The 22119-nt window shown below is 42.9% G+C and overlaps 1 protein-coding gene across 1 annotated transcript in view; it reads left to right on the forward strand.

Annotated features, from left to right (window-relative positions):
- Positions 1–237: 237 nt before the first annotated feature.
- LOC108797772 (neurexin-2-like) overlaps positions 238–22119 on the forward strand; it is a 242801-nt gene continuing 220919 nt past the window's right edge. Inside the window, exons 1-2 of the mRNA XM_018569429.1 lie at positions 238–265; positions 1641–2028. Coding sequence (XP_018424931.1) covers positions 238–265; positions 1641–2028 — 416 coding nt within the window. The remainder of the gene's footprint in view (positions 266–1640; positions 2029–22119) is intronic.

The raw sequence follows: 22119 nt of genomic DNA on the forward strand, positions 1-22119 counted from the left end.
AGCAATAAGCCAAGGCTCTGACTGGTTTAAATACACAGGGAAACCAAGGACCAGCCCTGGTTGCCGAGGCGACCAGGAAGCTTCCCTAACCAGGAGCCAATAGTAGGGCTGACTGGGGGGATGGTGTGTGCTGGGGACCTCCCCCAGCCTGGCACCTTAAAATACTAAGTGGCGCGGGCTCGTTGTGTGCGCAGCCTGTGTACCTCGCGCGTGCGCGCCCGCCAGCACATTTCTCGCATGCCCTGCACCACCGCTGGCGAGCCTGGTAAGGAGCAGCACCCCTGGTTCCCTGACATGGGGACACCCTCCCAATGCCGAGAGCACGTGACCTGATAAGGCGCAGGGAGGGGGGAGCTCAATCGCTCCCCCCCTTTCCTGCCCTGCCAGGTCTGTGCTCGGATCAAGGGTCTGGTAGGAATTTTAGGGGGGAGTGCACGTCCCCCCCATTTTTGGGGGGTGGGGCCCCCCTTAAAATCCCTAATACCTAAAGGGCCTGGTATGGATTTTGGGGGGGACCCTAAGTATTTTTTTTAACTTGGGGGTCTCTCCTAACATTCCTACCAGACCTAAAGGGTCTGGTATCAATTGGGGGGAACCACACACTTTTTTTTTCTCTTCTGCAGACTGTAAAAAAAAATATTAATATTTTTAAATGTCACTTTGCTGCAACGAAAATTCGTCCACAAATGAAAATTCGTACAGACTACCCCTAACAAATTTCGGCCGAAGTTTCATTTTCGGTAATTCGGATTCGTTTTCATTCGTCATTTCAACGAATAACATATTTTTCCGAAATGAATAGTTTGACCTGTGGGGCTTATTACAAAGCATACCATTTAAAAGGATATGTACTGGCTGCTATGAGGTCAGAATTGCTAAATATTTCTATGATTATGTCTTTTTACATGGTGGTATCAAGGGACATGGTGGTATCAAGGGACTTCACTCAGACAGAATCTAACATTTTAAGAAACATCCACAACCTCTTAAGTGCACCAGTTACAGGAGATGTGAAAGTGTATGTATAGCTAAAACTTTTTTCTTATAGTTTTGGATAGATTAGAGAATGGTCAAAAATCCTGTCAGGTTTTTTTTTGCTATCTGTGTTCTACTAGAAAGATCACTCTTTATTTCCAGGACAGTAGGACCAAAATCATCTAATAAACAATTGTAACTGTACCAAATTTCCCATTGGAAGATTTCATCTCTATTCCTGCTCTGGTGACAACTTAAAACCTTGGATTTTCATTAACTTTCTGTACCACTGTGAATGGTGGGCAAATAGAGAGTGTGAGTTTCCCCATAAGGGACACAGACAGCAATAAAACTTGGTTATACACAAACAAAACAAAAAAACTTCTGACTTTACATACACTTTAACATTAAGAATTCATGACAACATAACATACCAGGAATGGTTGTATAATATCACAGCAGTGCATTGCTTAATTATAAAGCTTTTTGGTCATCATAGCTTATTTAATAAAGCTTTTTTACAGTTTTGATTATGCAGTGATATTTATCTATCCATTTGATATTTACTTTTTTAATATGAACTTCCCCTAACCCATACATTCGATACTGTAATTGTGTAATTTTACATGAAATTTTCTTTGATTATTTATTTTATCTCTTTTTAGGACACATGGCCGGTGACCATACCCGACTAGAGCTTCATCACCTAGAAACTGGCATAATGACTGAACGTCGTTTTCTTTCAGCCCCACCTTCAAACTTCTTGGGTCATTTAACAGCCTTACGTTACAATGGAGCACCATATCTTGATTTATGTCAAGAGGGTGAATTAGGTCGACGTTGTGAACTCAATGCTCGTGCTGGTGGTCTTCGTCCACTGTTAGCTGATCCTGTAGTCTTTCGCTCGGCTCCAGCCCATCTTGCCCTTCCGCGGCTTCAGGCTTATGCTTCCATGCATCTACTCTTCATGTTCCGTACGCGACATACTGATGGGCTCTTGCTTTACAATGGTGGCCAGGGGCCTGATTTCATTGCTGTAGAACTTGTTAAGGGGTGAGTAATTTCATACATTATCCAGAAACACAGTATTTTACCATAATTAAGTTCTTTCAGTACATTTGGTGCTCTAGGTATCCAGGATTCTCCCTTAAAGCTTTTTAATTAAAACTTTAATGGGTTTGAGCCTATTTGTAGTTTGTTTTTATGCACATTTGTTTTAAAGTGTATTTCCACTTTTGCAGTTAAAATTGAGAAAACCACACTATATGTTTATGTGTTACTCTTTATATAGCATACCTAAAAGTGATTTTCTAAAGAATATATATATTTTTTACCTTTCTATATGTTTCTTTTGAGAAGGCATTTTGGCAAACTCCAAGCTGCTCTGAACAATTTTAAAGTGAAAGTGGAAAGGCTGGAGTGGGAACAGATTTTTTATCTCCTTTATCAGAACAGAATGTTCAAATTTAGTTTGCAACTGATAATAAGATCTGCCAGAACAGTACAGTCAGGGTTAACTATGGTAAACATTAACTCCCCACCCCGTCTCATTAATATTACATGGCAGGGAACACATTCAGTTTTGGCATTTTCAGAAAAGATATAGGAAAAATAAATCTGCGCTCCTGGATATGGCTAAATTGTACTTGTATCAAAAAGCAGCTATGAAAATAAAGGAGGTGAACCGCCTTTAGATAGATAGAGTACTTGGAACACAGCGCTAGAGATAAAGTCAACAAAATATGTGTAAATATTCACAGATTGGGTTGAGTGATCAGTGGATATCAATGTATAAATTATGTGTATTCGAAACAGTCATAAAAAGTAAACGAAAAAGATGGTTTGTATCACTATGTGAACAACATAAAGTGTAGCCTATGGCTAATAGATATAAATGACATTCAAACGTAAGTGAATAATCGTGATGAACATAGATGACAAAGAATAAATAGTAAAATTGAATAATAATAAATAGATAAAATCAGCTTCGATTAAGATTAAGTAATAATAGATGATAGTAGATGGATAAAATCAGCTTTGGTTAGTGAATATAATACGGCATTACGACTTCATTGGAAATATATAACACAGTATCAGAAAAAACGTCTCAAAAAGATTACAGTGAATAATCTGTGACAGTTTTTTCAAAAAAGCTGAAACAAAAAAAAGATAGCATTCAGTGATCTATATTTATATTAATCTTGAATTGTTTCTTTAAATAAGTGAAGGCGATGCCAGAGGCAACAATGTTCAATGGGCGATATGAAGAGTAGATCTCAAAAAATAGGCAATGTAAGAGCAGGACAGGGGGGGTTTAGAAGACGGATGATTGTTAGTTCCTATCTCCTTAGTCCGACAGCCCCCTTAGTAATGGGTACTCACCGGGTTACGGTGGATATGCGCAAATATCAGGGTCTTGACGATATGGTATCCGGTCCCGTCCTGCCTTCGAGTATGTTCTTCCCGCGTTAGAATCGGGCAGTAGGAGAGATGTTTTCCGGCTGTAGTGCTGGAGCTGTCTTTCAGGCCCAGGGACCGCTTAGCCTAGGCGTATTACTAACGAACTTTCTCTCCGGAATCAACAGGGTTATGAGGGTTTAAAAGCAGAAAGACCTATGATCAGCGAAAGAAAAGTTCTGACTTGTTGCGGAGGGTTGCCAAGGGTTAAGTAAAACTTCAGAAAAATATTCAAGACGCTGCACATGAGTCATCAACCGGGCATCCTTCCTGCATTCATAGCTCTGAATTGTCACTTATTTAAAGAAACAATTCAAGATTAATATAAATATAGATCACTGAATGCTATCTTTTTTTTGTTTCAGCTTTTTTGAAAAAACTGTCACAGATTATTCACTGTAATCTTTTTGAGAAATTTTTTCTGATACTGTGTTATATATTTCCAATGAAGTCGTAATGCCGTATTATATTCACTAACCAAAGCTGATTTTATCCATCTACTATCATCTATTATTACTTAATCTTAATCGAAGCTGATTTTATCTATTTATTATTATTCAATTTTACTATTTATTCTTTGTCATCTAAGTTCATCACGATTATTCACTTACGTTTGAATGTCATTTATATCTATTAGCCATAGGCTACACTTTATGTTGTTCACATAGTGATACAAACCATCTTTTTCGTTTACTTTTTATGACTGTTTCGAATACACATAATTTATACATTGATATCCACTGATCACTCAACCCAATCTGTGAATATTTACACATATTTTGTTGACTTTATCTCTAGCGCTGTGTTCCAAGTACTCTATTTTCAGAAAAGAGCAAGTAAAGATGTAAGCAGCATTTTAAAAATTATGCTATGTAAATAGAAACATGTTACACATATATCCAAATTTGGCTGAAAAAGTAGAAATACGCTTTCAACTGATGTCTATTTACTATTTGTATATCTGCGTTTGCAGAGTTCATCCATGACACAGGATTCACAGTAGCTATTTTCTTTTTGATGGTCTTTGAAACCTTGCCTGCATCATATGTAAACAGCATGCAGAGAGGAGGTTCGGGGGTTATGTGTTATTTTTAGCTTGAGCTGTTGAGCTGATTCAGCAAAACAAATAGCCTGGATAACATGTAAAACGGAGCCTGAAGGCCTTCCTGCTTGCTAGATATAAGAATATGCAATTTGCATGTAATATTTTGTATTTACCTGACTAAAGAATTTTTTTTTTTAGTTCTGAATTATTAAACAAGTAAAATATGAATGAAACCCCTGTACTGTAATAGTCCTTTCAAGGTTTAACCCCTTCACTGCCAAGCCCTCCGGAATGCTTTTAAAATGCTTTTAACCTCAGCTGGACACTCCATTTTTGCAATTTTTCCCATTGTTTTGATTTTCTACTGCTGCGTTGTTAGCGTTTGTAAAAGAACCCCCCCAAACCATATATTTTTTGAAAGCACAGGCCCAGTAGAATAAAAAGACGGTACTATTAATTTTGTAGATCCTGTGATATTTGCGCAAATGTTTATCAAATCAATATTAAACTGATACAAATACACAATTAAATTGATAAAAGCACGCTAAAATCAGTATCAGTGCACAAAAAATGCCTTTTTTCCAACTAAATCTAAAACCAAAAACTGTATTGAGTTAATAAATAACACATATTTGCAAATTTTAAATAGTCCCTTTTTGCAAAATGGTAAAAAAAGAAGTAACACAAAACTGTAAAACAGCGGCTTATGTTAAAAATCGTTTGCCCGCTACGTTGGTGTGTGTGTTGTGATAAAATGATACAAACATACATTTTTTTTCGCAACACAGCATATCACAAGGCTGCCACAGTTAAATTATTGTTTTTTTGAAAAGCAGAAAAAATTAAGCACTGTGATATGTTCTTACAATGCAGCGCATGTGCATGGTGTACACCACGATATGGTGCACACTGTTGCATGTGTATAATATGTGTGTGTGGAGGGGGGTTGTTTTTTACTTTATTATTTATTTATTCATTTTTACTGTTGGGTTGCTTCAGGGAAATATCAGTGGTCTAAACAGACTCAATCTCTTTTTTTCTGCAGCCTCAGCACTGTAGGAATGGAAAGCACTCGTTGCAGAGGCTTCCCATTCATTCCGGAACTGGTGATAGTAAAACATTTACTATCATCCAGTTATGAATGGGTAGAAGCCTCTGTAACGAGTGCTTCTCCCCATTCAGAAACTCATGAATGAACAGGAAGTGGTGTAAAGTACTTCCTGTTCATTCATAACTAGGGACACATAGTATTGTGCCCCCCCAGTTGTTTACAAACATTGGAGTGAGCAGCTGCTCCGCACACAGAGGATCGGTAAATATCACATATATTTACTGATCCTCCGCCCGGTCACGCACAGAGCCGCTGTCATCCTGAAACTGACAGGGTAACAGCATCTCTGCTCTCCTCCCTGTGGCTCCTTATCCTGGATGACAGCTCCCTCCTCCACCCCCCCTTCCCCTGCCAGCTGGAGCACTACATTTCTCCTCGGATCACCGCTGCCTCAGCCCATACAGGTGGGGGAGAGCAGCAGGGATCCGAAGGGAAGCATGGAGAGGACAGGAAAGGCTGCAGATGCCAGCAGCCGGGGTCAGGGGCACCCAGATTTTTTGTTAATAGGTGTCATCAGTGGCTTGTCAGCAGCTGAAGACAGCTATTATTTTACAGGGGACAATCGGGGTGACCCTTCTAATATAAGTTCATGGTCGCTAAAGTGACCGTGAGCTTATAGCAGAATGGAGAAAGCCAGTGACGTAAGGCTTACTGAGGTGGCCTGCTGGAAACAGTTGTTTGTTTCCCGCTGTAAGGGGAAGCGTGCCATGGGCATAAAAGACCCCCGGGGGGAGGCATTAGAAATGTCTTAAAGGACACTCTAAGGTTGATTGTCTAGTTGTATATAATCTTGGGAGGGGGGACAGTTTGTAGTGTGTGTGTGTATTAAAATAGATCTCTGATTATGCATGGTGATTCTATTATAAATTCAAGACGGGGCTGCTGAAAAGGAGCATTTGATGCGGGTATTCCGTCTCGGGGACCAATCTACCATATATTGTTTTTAATGACGCAAGGAAATGGTTAAAAGTGAGATTTGGGGAGGATCACAATGGGAATAAAAAATGGGACATATAGAGTGGACCATAAGAGATGAATACAAAATATGAGTATAAAAATAGACAAAATGTATTAAAAATATTTTGCATATGTAATAAAACGAATACTTAAAACGAATGATTGGACAAATGTTCAAAAGGATGCTTAAAAAGGCTATCATGAGAACGCGTGGGTCATTCTGATATGTGAAAAGGCGTAACACAATTTTTAACTAAGGCTGAGTTTGTGGAGGGGAACATAGGGTATGTGGAAGACTGATTAGTCTGGGTCTTCAGAGCCATGGGTGGGCATCATTTACAAAATGGTCAAAATTTCCAGTTCTTCATTTAGTCCTGTTGGAACAAGGGTATTCAGTTTGTATATCCAGAATGTTTCTTGTCTGCATAGCTTTTGGAAACGTTCGGCTTGTGAGAAATGGTCGGGAATTTGTTCTATGGCGAAAACACAAAGATCCTGGATGCGTTTGCCGTGTTTCGCTGCGAAGTGTCTAGGGACGCTGTGGTCACAGTTGCCGTCAGCGATGAAGCGTCTATGATCTCCTATCCTCTTTCTCAGCGGACGGATGGTGCGACCAATGTATAATAGATTACATGGGCATTTTAGGCCATATACTACATGGTCATGTGAGCATGTGATAAACTGTTTTATGTGATATCTGTTATCTAAGTGATCGGTGAAGGAGGATTGGCCGTGAGTGATGAACTGGCAAGTCAGACAGCAGGATTTTTTGCATTGATATTATCAAATTTCTCTATTATCTCTATTTCTCTATTATCAAATTTCTGATGTGGTGAGTCTCTAGTGACCCCGGTTGGTATCCTACTCGGTGCTAATTTATTTTTAAGGTTACGGGCCTTTCTAAAAGTGACTGCGGGTTTGGTGGAAATGTACGGGCCTAATTTGGGGTCTTGTTTTATGTAGATATGTAGACTATGCGTTGTGGATGAGTGTTTCTGGGTAAGCTTTGTCCTTGAATTTATTGGCGAGTAGTTTACTTTGTGCGGTGAAATCTGTTAATCTGGAACAGTTCCGCTTTAGCCTGCAGAACTGGCTCTTTGGGATGTTTTGAAGCCATCGGGGATGGTGGCAACTGTTAAAATGTACATACGAGTTGCCGCTGGTGGGTTTTATGTGATTGCAGGTGACAATGGCGTTACCGTCAGAGGATAATTCCAAATCTAGGAATACTAATTTATCTGGATTGTACACGTGTGTGAAGGTGAGGCCTAGTGTATTTTGGTTGCAGTGGGACACAAATGATGTTATGGACTCGATGGGGCCGTCCCAGATGATCACAATATCATCAATATAGCGTCCATAGAAGATGAGGTGGGGCGTGAAAGGGTTGTTAACCCATATGGAGTGGTCTTCCGAAAAGCCCATAGTGAGATTTGCATAGCTGGGGGCATAATTTGCCCCCATCGCTGTGCCTTTGATCTGCCGGTAGAAATTTTCCATGAATGCAAAGTAATTGTGTTCCAGTGTGAATTTGGTGCAATCCACAATGAATTGTGCCTGTTTATGGTGTATCGAGGAATGAGTGGATGGATAGTATTGTAATGCATTGAGCCCTACGTCATGAGATATGGAGGTGTATAATGAGGTGACGTCAAGGGACAGCCAGGTGTATGAGGGGTGCCATTGGTATTTCGAAAGAATCTGTATCAGATGACCAGAGTCTTTGATGTATGAGGGTAGGTTGGTTACCAAGGGTTGCAGGACGTGATCAATATACACTGATAGTCCACTCGTGAGGCTATCAGTACTGGCGATAATGGGTCGCCCCGGGGATCGAGTGGTATTCTTATGGATTTTGGGAAGATGGTAAAAATACGGGGTGTGGGGGTGCTGTGGGTATAGGAACGCCCTTTCTTTTTTGGTCACAACCGATTCATTGGACGCTATTTCCAGGAGGTGGAAAAGTTCAGTCTTGTACGTGTCAAGGGGGTCTATGGGTAAATTTGTATAGGTGGACTGGTCACCTAGCAGCCTGTGGGCTTCAGCAAGGTAGTTGTGACGGTTCTGGACCACGATGACGCCGCCTTTGTCTGCCTGTTTAATGATTAGGTCATGATTGGAGGCGAGTTCTTTCAGGGCTCTAGATTCAGTGAAACTGAGGCTGTGATGGTAGCACCGGGACCCTGCACTGCCCCATATTGCGGGACCGGACCACACTGAGACGGTGCGGCCCGGTACCATTTGATGGGGCAACTTGGAGAAGAAGTTTGGGGGGGTTGGGGAACACTGTGCTAGATCACAAAGAATCTCTAGTGTGTCGGAATCGGTGTCATCCATGGGGGAGGTAATGGATGTATTGGGGGACGCTGAAAAAACACTCTTTTGAGTATTAATTTGCGAATAAACCTGTTGAGGTCAACAAACAAAGTGAAAGGGTTGGGTTTGGTGGTGGGGGAAAAAGTTAGGCCTTTTTGTAGTAGGGATATCTCGTGTGAACTAAGGGTGTGATTAGATATGTTGAAGATTTTGATTGTTGAAGGTTCTAATTTGTTATTTTTCCTTTTTTGGACCAATTTTCCTGCTCTGTTGCCTCTTCTGGTACTTTTTCTTTTTAATTTGGGTGGGTGTGGGTGGCCTATTTCTAAAAAAAGGACTTGTTTCAGTGTGATGAACATTGGGTGCTAGTGGCGTGGAGGTCTCTTTTGCTGAATTGTCTGTGTCAGTAAGAGAGGGGTTGGGATTTTGGGACTGGGTGGTACAACTGGTGGGGTGAGTGTTGATTGGGGGACTGTGAAATAGATAATCCGCTCTTCTGGAGAAGAGACTAAAGTAGAAATATGTATTTGTTAATTAAGACCTAAAGCAGCTCTAAAAGAGGATGGAAGAATCCTCTCAGCGATCAAGAAAGCGCTAAAGGTATAAATAGTATGAAACTTAGTGCAACCAGGTAATAAAGTGAAATTAGGGTTTAGGCGATCTGGCCTAAAACCAAGTGATGTGTCTTACATAGGATCATAAAACAAAGGAAAAAATATTAATAATTCAATTGTACTGTGAAAAACAGGATAATGATTAAGACAATAAAATAATTCAACCACTGTGTAAAAACCATCCAATATATAACAATATATGAACGATCCACACAAAAAATTATTATAAAAACGTCAAATTAAAGTGTTCAGTGAGAAAAAGACGTAGAAAACGTGTGCAAAGGAAAAATAATAATTGTTGATGGTATATATTTCTTAGCGGTGGTCCGGCAGCCCCTCTTGGGTGGGTACTCACCAAATGGAGTTTAATCGAAGGCTTTTGGTTAGTGACACTTGAGCTTGCAATCGCGCTTTCAAACTTGGACCCAGGTGTTTCCACTCTAAGTCCCTGCAAGGTGAGTGTTTGGTTTTCTCCCTTGTAACGCTGGCTGCATCCCAGAAGTGAAGCTGGATCCTCTCAGATATAGTGTCAGCGAAACTCCTTGCCGTGGTCCCGCAATATTTTAAGAATGAAAAAAGGAGAGAGCCCTCATAGTGAAGCGAGTAAAAACATCTAAATTTATTATAAGTAGTAACTTACACAGGCAAAAAAATCCGGCCGGCACAGGCAGCTCAGGAACAAATTTTAAAAACCTTGTGTGCAAATCTGGCGTCTACCCTCTTTGACGCGTTTCGTCAGGTGACTTTTTCAAAAAGAAGGTAGATCACCTTCTTTTTGAAAAAGTCACCTGACGGAACGCGTCAAAGAGGGTAGATTTTGGTGATCTACCTTCTTTTTGAAAAAGTCACCTGACGAAACGCGTCAAAGAGGGTAGACGCCAGATTTGCACACAAGGTTTTTAAAATTTGTTCCTGAGCTGCCTGTGCCGGCCGGATTTTTTTGCCTGTGTAAGTTACTACTTATAATAAATGTATATGTTTTTACTCGCTTCACTATGAGGGCTCTCTCCTTTTTTCGTTCTTAAAATCTGGTGGGGTGAGTGTTGAAGGTAGATCAAAAAGGTAGATCAAAAAGAAGGTAGATCACCTTCTTGGTAGGTAGATCACATCTGGTGGGGTGAGTGTTGAAGGTAGATCAAAAAAGGTAGATCAAAAAGAAGGTAGATCACCTTCTTGGAAGGTAGATCAAAAAGAAGGTAGATCACCTTCTTTTTGAAAAAGTCACCTGACGGAACGCGTCAAAGAGGGTAGACGCCAGATTTGCACACAAGGTTTTTAAAATTTGTTCCTGAGCTGCCTGTGCCGGCTGGATTTTTTTGCCTTGATTGGGGGATTGATTGGGGGACTGTCTGGGGGTGGAGTGGCTTCGTTGGGATCTGTGGTGTGTGGGGGATTGGATGTGTTGGGACAGGGAGTTGGGGCTGGCATAATCCGTTGGGATTAGCACCAAGTAGGATACCAACCGGGGTCACTAGAGACTCACCACATCAGAAATTTGATAATAGAATGGGAATATATCAATGCAAAAAATCCCGTTGTCTGACTTGCCAGTTCATCACTCACGGCCAATCCTCCTACACCGATCACTTAGATAACAGATATCACATAAAACAGTTTATCACATGCTCACATGACCATGTAGTATATGGCCTAAAATGCCCATGTAATCTATTATACATTGGTCGCACCATCCGTCCGCTGAGAAAGAGGATAGGAGATCATAGACGCTTCATCGCTGACGGCAACTGTGACCACAGCGTCCCTAGACACTTCGCAGCGAAACACGGCAAACGCATCCAGGATCTTTGTGTTTTCGCCATAGAACAAATTCCCGACCATTTCTCCCCAGCCGAACGTTTCCAAAAGCTATGCAGACAAGAAACATTCTGGATATACAAACTGAATACCCTTGTTCCAACAGGACTAAATGAAGAACTGGAAATTTCGACCATTTTGTAAATGATGCCCACCCATGGCTCTGAAGACCCAGACTAATTGGTCTCCCACATACCCTATGTTCCCCTCCACAAACTCAGCCTTAGTTAAAAATTGTGTTACGCCTTTTCACATATCAGAATGACCCACGCGTTCTCATGATAGCCTTTTTTGAGCATCCTTTTGAACATTTGTCTAATCATTCGTTTTAAGTATTCGTTTTATTACATATGCAAAATATTTTTAATACATTTTGTCAATTTTTATACTCATATTTTTATACTCATATATTTTTTATTCATCTCTTATGGTCCACTCTATATGTCCCATTTTTTATTCCCATTGTGATCCTCCCCAAATCTCACTTTTAACCATTTACTTGCGTCATTAAAAACAGCAGCCTCAGCAGCCTGGTCTCGAATTTATAATAGAATCACCATGCATAATCAGAGATCTATTTTAATACACACACACACTACAAACTGTCCCCCCTCCCAAGATTATATACAATTAGACAATCAACCTTAGAGTGTCCTTTAAGACATTTCTAATGCCTCCCCCCGGGGGTAACTCACCATCCATGTCTTTTATGCCCATGGCACGCTCCCCTACTGACAGAACATGGGCTGTATATCCCCCAAACTTCATCTCCAAGTTGCCCCTAACTGTCCAACCTGGCTAGTGTAGTACAAGCCCTTACCGAACGTTATTTACACATGCCGAGGCTCCACAGCTTCTAGCGTGCGGCTTCTCCGCCCACTGTCACCAAGCTCCGCCCAGCTGTCACATTTAAAATCGGCGGTTTCCCGCCGCCGCGATATGTTCCTTCTCGAGCTTGAAAAAGAGGTATCACTCCTCGAAACGCGTTGCTCACTGCCCTTCCATCCCGCTACTACCCTCTTCCCATCACAGACCCGACCGACAGCCGACAATTTTCAATCAACGGCTCCCGCACACTGCCCCAGTCTGCGCTGACAGTGACCGAGCATCACTATCCACACCCGCGGCCACAGCCGTTCAGCCTGCTTCTGACACCGCTGATTCTCCCCCACACTACTTAGACCCCTGGACCCACTTAGCGGGCCACGGACTGAGTCCCCATTCTTCTGGTTCCTCACCCCCCCTTTCGCCCTCGTCCACAGTCTCCCCTCCCCGTGTGGATGCACATCTTCCGGCACACCAGTTTCAGATAGACACCACGGATGACCCGATCCTACACACTGGCCGTCCATCCTCTGGTCCCATGATTTAAAATGTAAGTGCTAATTTTTTTGTTTTCTCAGCTATTAATTAGTTTTTCGCCCTTTGCATCCATTGTCACATGATTTTCCCCGTCACCTTCCCTGGGTCGTTCGACCCGGCCAGTCAGCCTACCTAGTGTTGCAATCCCTTTGCTTAGCGAAGGTTAAGGCAAATGTAAACGCCTACTTTATGTAATGGAAATCAATGTAATAAATACCTTGCTACAGCACTTCACAAACATCATGTTAGAACATATGTCTCCTCAATAACTTCAACAACAGGAACTAAGCTCACTGTACCCTCTGATAAAGCATTTAGTGAATATTATAAGAGCCTTTACAATCTACCCTGGGGAGAATCTTCATTGAGCCCTGCTACCCATATGATAGCCACTCGTATTAGAGATTATTTGCGACATGAAAAACTTCCTTCTTTGAGTCCACTAATTAGTGCTCACCTAGAGTCTCCTATTACTGCTCTGGAATTGGAGACCTCAATCAAATTCACTCAATCAGGTAAGGCACCAGGCCCAGACTGGTTTACTCTCCATTAGTATAGACAGTATTTACCTCTACTATCGACTCCTTTTCTTACTGCCCTCAACTCTTTATGTGAGGGTTGTTCTATGCCCCCGGAATCAATGATGACCCACATTACAGTTAGCCCTAAAGAAAGAGAATTAAATGATTATTTTCTCTGCCCTAGCTATAGACCTATTTCTCTGCTAAATGCTGATATGAAATGTTTTGCCAAGATACTGTATCTCCGTCTAGCACCCCACCTGGGTGATCTCATTCACCTAGATCAGGTAGAAGAGAAGCTAGGGACAATATTACCAGAGCGTTATGTATTGCCCATTATGCCCTGTCAATATAAAGCCTGTATACAAGCTTTATATTTTTGTCCCTTAGCTAAAGTACAAGAATGTCCTCTTTTCCCTTTACTCTTCGTATTGACTCTGGAGCCCTTTCTACTGGTAGTTAGGGCCAATGCGAACATCCAGGGGATTACCAGAGGTTTACAACTGTCACAGACCTACACGGATCAGAGCTCCGTGTTTGAGGCGTGCCGTCCGTCCATGACATCACGGCCGACTCCTCCCCTTGGCCGCATCTCCTCCTCAAAACACAGCTGAGCCACTCACTCGATGTTCTATCGTTCTGGAACGTCGAGCGAGAGGCTCTGTGTACAGAGCAGGAGAGAGAGTGTTACAGGCTGATCTGGAGACTGTGAACTGCTACCACACACCAGGGACTTGGCACTGGACCTACACTGAGGTTGCAACCATCACCCCAATTGCCATCCACAATTACTCTGTACCAAGTAACTGGGAAATTACCCATCTGTTATTCCTACTCAGATACCTGGTTGTGCTGCATTGTGGTTCATGCTTGGCTGACCAATTAATCAAACACCTGTTGTACTACTGCAAGTATTACTTATGCTGAAGTGTGCATTGTGACCTGAAATAGCCAGTGAATATACCTGTTGTTGCACCTCCAGACTGAACCGCACTGCCAACTTGATGAACTGTGATTAGCATAATCATTGCCTACTAGATGAACTGTGTCTAAATTGAATTGCCATTGCTCTGTTGAGATAGTGTGGCAGTAGCTACAACATTGATCTTGCCGTCCGCCAGCCTATGCGGATCTACTCCTACCTATTTGTTGCCGCTTCCCAAATTGCTCTTACTATAGGGCCATCACCTTAGTTCTTCCATAACTAGTACAGGGTAGTAAGCCACTTCACCTAGCATAGGAGGGGGTATATGATGTGAAACGGTTCCCCTTGGTACTGAGTGCATTGGGGTTCCGCCAAACTTATCCAACCCCTTAATCCTATATAATAACCTCCGCAGCTGAGCTCCATACAACATCAAACCTGCTGGACTGTGACAACAACTCCGTAGCATTTTGAGTAATTTCCCATTCCGCTGGGTTTCGCAATCTATTAATTATTTGGGTATTTATTTACCTAAAGATGCCACACAAGCGTTCTCTTTGAGCTTCTTCACATTCTATACACATATAGTCTCTGATTTGCCCACACGTGTTTTCATGGCTGGGTCGTTGTAACATTCTGAAACAAACAGTGATACCAAGACTTCTTTTTGTAATGCAGGCCTTACCTATTTATATTCCATCCTCTTTTTTTTTTTTTCAAAGACTTCAGTCCCATTTTTCTCAGTTTGTATGAGCACATTAATCGGTTAGACTAAGTTATGTGATCTTGAGAAGATCTAAACAGGAAGGAGGTATGGCTCTACCTAATGTGCGTCTATATTACTATGCAGCCCATCTGACTCATATTTTAGATTGGTGTTCTCACAGCACCTCTGAGCTTTGGATCGAGATGAAGCAGTCGTACTCCACAGCCCCGTTATCAGGTCTCAGGTCTCCCATGGTGCTATGCATCTGCTTCAATAGTGCGATTCAAAAACATCCAACTATTATGCCCACTTTGGCAGTAGCTAAAACTGTTTTTTCTTTCAAAGATTGTTATCAGCATACCCATCCCCTCTAACCCCCATTTTAGGGAATCCTGCTTTTCTACCTGGACTCTGGGATGGGGTATTTTAGATGGGGTATTGGGGCAAGTTTAGAGCCCTTCATTTTTTAGAGGACTTAAAATGGCCTTCAGAGCCCACTTTACAAACCCATTCTAGCTATGTCAATTTAAATAATTGGCAAATGAGACAATTGTCCCGTTTTTGTAAATCAATACCAGAAGCTCGACGATGTGATCGCTCGTTGACTCCATTTGAACATGAATGTGTTCAGATGGACTCAATGTGGCATACCCTTTCATTTTGTTATAGGCTCATGGTTGGGGAAAAAGCTGCATCCCCTCTGCGGTTTTTGACAAAGTGGGAGGAAGATCTACATATACAGTTATCCCCAGAAGCACGTAAAAAACTCTTATCTTTATCTTACCAATCCTCTATATGTAATAAATACTAAGAACTGGGTTATAAAACTGTCTCAAGGTGGTACAAGACACCTCAGACGCTCCATTCTATTTCCCCACAGTCTTCTAATTGTTGTTGTCGTTGTTGGAACCCGGAAGCGGATATGATGCATGTATTTTGGTCATGTCCAGTCATTCAAAATTTCTGGGACCAGGTCAATGCGTTGACTCAAAGATTTACTGAGTTCCCTATCCCAAGAGACCCGGTCTTTTTTCTACTGCAACATAATTCTATCTCAATTGAAGCTTATAAACGCTGAGTTGTGAGGCATATGCTTAACACTGCAAATGCTTGTATCCCAGCCTTGTGGAAGAGACGTGAACCACCTAATATACAGTACATCATTGGCTGGATCGCATTCAGGAAAATTACCTTATGGAAGATCTTACGAGTTCCATTAAGAACACCTCTGATAGCTTCCAGAAAACGTGGCTTTACTGAAGCGAGTTCATAAATTAAGCCGAATATCTCGTAATAAGATGAGACTCGGGGTTGTGAGTTATGAAGGAGAGAGGGATTTTTTAATTGTTTTTTTATTTATATTTTTTTCTGTTTTGTCCTGTCCTGTTTCATGTGGTTTATTCTGTTTATTTCTTTTTTTGGTTGGGTTCAAGATGGTTGGGTTCTTTTCCTAGTTATATTCCATGGCAGCGCTGAAAATGGGTTTAGTTCCAATTACTCCTAGAGGACAGGAACCAAAAGGGTTAAATTAAGGCATTCCCACTTCATAAAAGCCCCTCCTTCTACTGACTTCCCCAGTCTAGTAACAAGCTAAATAATCCCATTGGGTGGGAGCCCAGTGCGGCCATGGAATATAACCAGGAAAACAAAATGATGGTCAGTATGATTACATTTTCTGATTTCCTGGTCATATCCATGGCAGTGCTGAAAAATGGGGAATGCCCAAGCATAAGCAAAGGTGAGAATAAAAATATACATACAACAGTATTAAATGCTGAATACAATTTATTATTCAACCTCGTGGCAAGAAAGTAAGACACTTCTGCCAAAGCGATTGTTTACTGCAGCCCTGATGGCTGATGAAACTCCGGACGCTGCCGCCCAGGAGGAGGACGTAGGCCTTGTCGAGTGAGCCCTGATGCCTTCTGGTGGGGATACCCCCGCCGTTTGATAGGTGCTAATGATGGTGAACACAATCCCTCTGCTCATCTTAGCCTTAGTTGCTGCCAGCCCCTTTTTTCCTCCTGCTGGAATAACAAACAGCCTTTTGGACTTCCTCCAGTCCTTACATCTTTCCACATATATTCTTAGACATCTGACTAGGTCTAAACATCTGTCCTTCCCCTCTAAGTTGAGGGCAGGCAGGATGATATCTTGATTCATGTGAAAACTGGCATGAACTGTAGGTAATAACCCTGGGCAGTTCTCAGAATTACCCTATCTTCATGGTAAATGAGAAAGGGTTGATCACAACCACAGGCTTGAAGCTCCAAAACTCTCCTACCTGAAGCCAAGGCCACTAAGGAGACTGTTTTGTAAGACAACAGTTGCATGGAGACAGATTCCAATGGTTTAAAAGGAGAACCATAGAGACTTTCCAAAATGAGAGGAAGATCCCAGGACAGGTAGAGAGGCCTACTGGGAGGATTGACTTTACCCACTGTCTTCAGAAATCATGAAATGTTCTGATTCTGGGTCCATCTGATCCAGTTGATAGCTGATACAGCCATACTTTGAGGGAGCTCAGGCTCATTCCTTTGTCCAGACCTGCTTGGAGGAATTCTAGGATCAACTTAGAAGAGAGTTAGGAAAGGCCATCATTGTTGTCTTTGGCCCATATGGAAAACATTTTCCACATTCTATAATACACAGAGGAAATGGATATCTTCCTAGATTTCAAGAGTGTATCAATGACTGCTTGGAAAAATCTCGACTTCTTCAACCGCTCCCTTTCAATAGCCATGCCATCAAGGATTTGGAGGTTGGATCGGTCCTTCAGATAGAAGGTCCACAAATACTGGAATACGCCACGGCTTCTGAATGCTGAGAGATAGCAGGAGAGGAAACCATGGCCCTCTTGGCCAATAGGGGATAATGGCAATCACTGTTACCTTCTCCCTCCCTATCCTTTGAAGCACCAGCATGATTGTCCTGGCAGAAATAGCAGACCATTGCCAGGAAAAGAGATTTGTGTGATGTAATAAGTAAAGTGTATTCAATATGTATTGGGCAGGATGTCAAGACAAACATTCTTCTAGGTCACAATAGGTTACATGAGTTTTTAAGCGAAGCCACATTAGCATAATTAATGAGACACATCCCAGTGACATCCCACACTAGGTAGACACAGAAATACAAATCATCCAAAAATATTTGATTATTTATCCCAGATAGATAGTTAACTGTCTAAAACTGCAAAGTCACTCCCAAAATTGCCTTATTTTAGTACCTATTTTGAAAGAAACCTTAGTCAATCTAAACATTAATTTTAAGGAAGTAAATCTATTCTAGTGTTTCTTTGTGGTGGGCTGACTTGGTCTGGTGTCTGAAACTATGCCATATTTGGGAGTATTGGTCACTTTACCAACAGCTCATAAGGCTAGGATATTAGAAAAATAGGGCATTCTGCAAGAACCTGTGAATTGGAAAAAAAAAGGCTAATGAAACTTTTGTTCATCATCTTTTGAACAGAAAATGGAGTGTTGAACATACATACAAAATGGATTCTTAGCTTAACCAACTTTTTCACCTCAGAATCTACCCGATTCCTGCTCAAATAGTCCGCCACTCGAATCTCTTGGCCTGGTAAGTTTACTGCTTTGATGCCTGCCACATTCTGCACTGCCCACATCATGAGAGGAGCAATTGCCTGCATCATGCTGCGACTCCTTGTGCCCCCTTGGTGGTTGATATATGACACCACGGTGGCATTGTCTGCCATTATCCTGACACATATGAACTGTATTCAGTCCTGGAAACAATAAAGCGCCTGGAATACTGCCTTCAACTCCAGCAAATTGGATGATTTGTTTCTCCATAACTCCATCCTGGGTGTATAGATTGTCCAGGTGGGCTCCCCAACCTGACCCGCTGGCATCTTTTGTAATGGTAACTCATTGGATGCTTCTCAATGGGAACCCCTTGCGCAAGCAACCTATTGGATGCTTCTCAATGGGAACCCCTTGCACAAGTTTCTGGCTTGAGACCACCATCGCAGGGATTGCTTGATTCTGTGTGATGTACTGTCTGAGAAAAGAACTCTCATCCTCTATTGGGCCCATGGAGTAAAGCCTATGGTTGATGACATGGAGCCTAACAGGCTCATGAAGAAATCCGCAGTGACATGCATACTCATCCGAATTGCCTTCACCTAGATTTGTGTTGAATTCCGATCCCAAGTACACCATCTCTTGGGCTGGAGTCAGGTTGCTCTTCTCCACATTCAACAGCCATCCATACCTCTATACCACATACCTCATACCTCTCTAGGGTTTCTATGCAGAATCAGGACATCGTCCAAATAATGGAAAATGGTTACACCTTGTTTCCATATTTCCGCTATGACTGTGACAAGTACCTTTGAGAAAGTCCTTGGGGCGGTGCTGAACCCGAACGGCATTGCCCTGAACTGAAAGTGTCTGTGGCCAACACAAAGCCTCAGGAACTTCTGCTCATCTAGGGCAATGGGGACATGGAAGTATGCATCCCTTAGATCTATGGATACCATCCACATATCTGGACGTACCACTTGTGTTATAGTTTGGAGGGACTCCATCCTGAATTTTCTGACTTGTATGAATTTGTTGAGTTGGTGTAAGTCGAGTACTGACCCCCAACTGCCCTTTGAAACAGATGGGAATAGACTCCCTAGAACTTCTGTTTCATGGGCTACTGCAGTGATGGCAGCTTGGGAGAGAAGGGAGTCTAGGTAGACCAACATAGCTTGTCTCTTCGTCAAATCTTTTGGGAGTTTGGTCACTATGAACCTACCTTTTGGGGGAAAAGATCGGAATTACAGCTTGTATCCCTCTGTGATTATCCTCAATACCCAAGCGTTTAATATTGATTCTGCACAGAGACCTGAGAATAGTTGCAATCTTGCACCAACTCTTATGTCCCTGGGATCGACAAAATAAGGCCTGCTCAGGCTTGATATAGTTCTTGCATTTCTGCCTCTCCCATTCCTGGAAGGGCCAAATCCTCCTCTCCATGCTAGTGATCGAGGAGATTCTCTTCCAGGCTTGTAGGACATGGAGTCACGAAAAATAATGTTGCTTTGGCCTGGTCTTCCATCCCTATAGCTTCTCTTGTTTCTCCTTCCTTGTGGTAACATAGCCTTCTTGCTATCGATAGATTTTTTTAATGTAGCTATCCAATTCCAGGCTGAATAGCATGTCGCCCTGGAACGCCAGGGAACGCCAGGGAACACAAGCTGTTCTTCGAAGAAGAGTCGGCACCCCACGATCTGAGCCACAGTGCTCGACGAGCTACTGCAGAGGATACCATACCTCTTGCTAAGGACTATATCAGGTCATCTGAGGCTTCTGTAGAGAATTCCGCTGCCAGTTTAATATCCTGTATCTTTTCCAGAAGTCTGTGTCTACTCACTCCCCTCTTGATATCCTCTTCCAGATCCTCGATCCACAACTTGGATGTTCTTGATAGTGTGGACAAGGCCACCGCAGGCTGAAGGCCAACCCCTAAAGCCGAATAGGCCTTCACCAAATTATGCTCCATTTTACGATCCATTGGATCTTTGAGGGACCCTGCGTTATCTACAGGCAAGGCAGTGTGTTTTGCCAATCTAACCACTGCCACATCCACCTTATGAGCTGCGTCACTAAAAGGATAGAGGCGGGAGAATCTTCCTTTTGATCCCATCCTTTTTTCAGGTTTATCCCATTTCTCTTTAAAAAGCTTCTTGGTGATCTTGCTTATCGGGCAGGATGGTCTATTCCATCTTTGTCCTGCAAAGTATTTGCTTGAGGGGGACAGAACCTCCTCTTTCTCCTTCATGCTCAAGGTTCTGCGCACCATGGAAATAATAGTATCTACTCTTTTGGGGTCTAAAGAACCACGAGTTGGCGAATCCTCTCTGTCCGCTGATGAAGCATACTGTCATAGACTCACCTCAATCAGTTCTGGCTGGCCACTTTGCATCCTCCCCTTCCAGTGGCGTTTCATCTCCCTGGGAGATTCAATTGCTCAGCGTTCTAGTGTGGTAGAACGTTGAACAATAGTTCTCCAGCGTCTCTGCACCGCTCTTCATCCTGAACCTTGTAGTTCCTCTGGTTGAGACTCCACCAGCAGCGCACCTCCTGGCTCCTCTTGCCATCAGCTCCACACCACCAGGCTCCTCTCACCTTCTCCTCCTAAGTCTGCAACTCTGAAGTAGTGGACTCCTTCACCTACTCACTAGCTAAACTACTAACTGCAAGTACCAGTGCCACTGCAATCTTAGATTGTCTGCTACCTTCCTAACTGAATGATCATTCACTGATGCATTGTATCCTTATTTCCTTAAAGGTACAGTATGGGGACGTGTCTTGGCCATGGTGGAGTGAGCAAGCACTTTCCATCTGCTCTTCCCCACCGCTCCGATTATAGGACTTTTAGACTGCACCTACTGCCACCACCATGCAAAGGACCAGGCAGACACCCCTAGACCATTGGCACCAGGTAAATTTGAAGGATTTATTCTCCCCAGCGGCGCCGCGGGAGTAGCCCCCGGAAAAGCCGTGGCCTCGAGTAGCGCTACCCACCCGGCAATGTGTGCACCCGAATCGCCGTCCGACCGCAGGCTATCCCCACCGCCCTCCCCGGGAATCCGGGGCCCCTGATAGCCCTACAGAGACACCATCTCTGCACAGGTCAGTGGGAGGCATGCTGTCTGGAGCCCCTGACCCGCCTACTGCCCACCAAGGCAGACATTGAAGTCCTGGTGGCAAAAATATGGGATGCTCATAGCCGAGACATCCAGAGCCTGCAGCAGGATGTAACACAGCTGGCCACAAGGGTCGAGGGGACTAAGACAAATATGGTGGCCATGGAGGGGAGATTGAGAGCCCTGGAGGAGTCCAGAGACTTGCAGGCTGGAGTGTTGTCAGACATGCAGCTCCATATTGAGGATTTGGCGGATAGAAACCGGCGCAACAATTTGAGAGTACTGGGCATCCCGGACGCTACCGGGCCCGAAAACGTGCACGATACAGTGGTGGCAATCTTTAACACCCTGCTGGGTAATCCGCCCAATACGGTGATTGAGTTATACCGCGCCCACAGGGCTCTGGGACCGTGTTCCGAAGATCCGGATCGGCCCCGTGACATTTTTTGCAGGCTACAGAAATTCTCGGTCAAGGAAGAAATACTATGCAAAATCTGGTCTCAGGAGCCTCTAGATTTCGATGGAGCCACAGTGATCTTTCCAGGGCAACTCTGCAGCGGAGAATGATCCTACGACCGCTACTAGCCCGTCTGCAGGAAGCAGGTGCTATCTACAGGTGGGGCTTCCCGTTTCACCTCATTATACGGAAAA

The sequence above is a fragment of the Nanorana parkeri genome, unplaced genomic scaffold (assembly GCF_000935625.1).
Source record: "Nanorana parkeri isolate BGI_ZX_2015 unplaced genomic scaffold, ASM93562v1 scaffold1334, whole genome shotgun sequence".
Taxonomy (NCBI): domain Eukaryota; kingdom Metazoa; phylum Chordata; class Amphibia; order Anura; family Dicroglossidae; genus Nanorana; species Nanorana parkeri.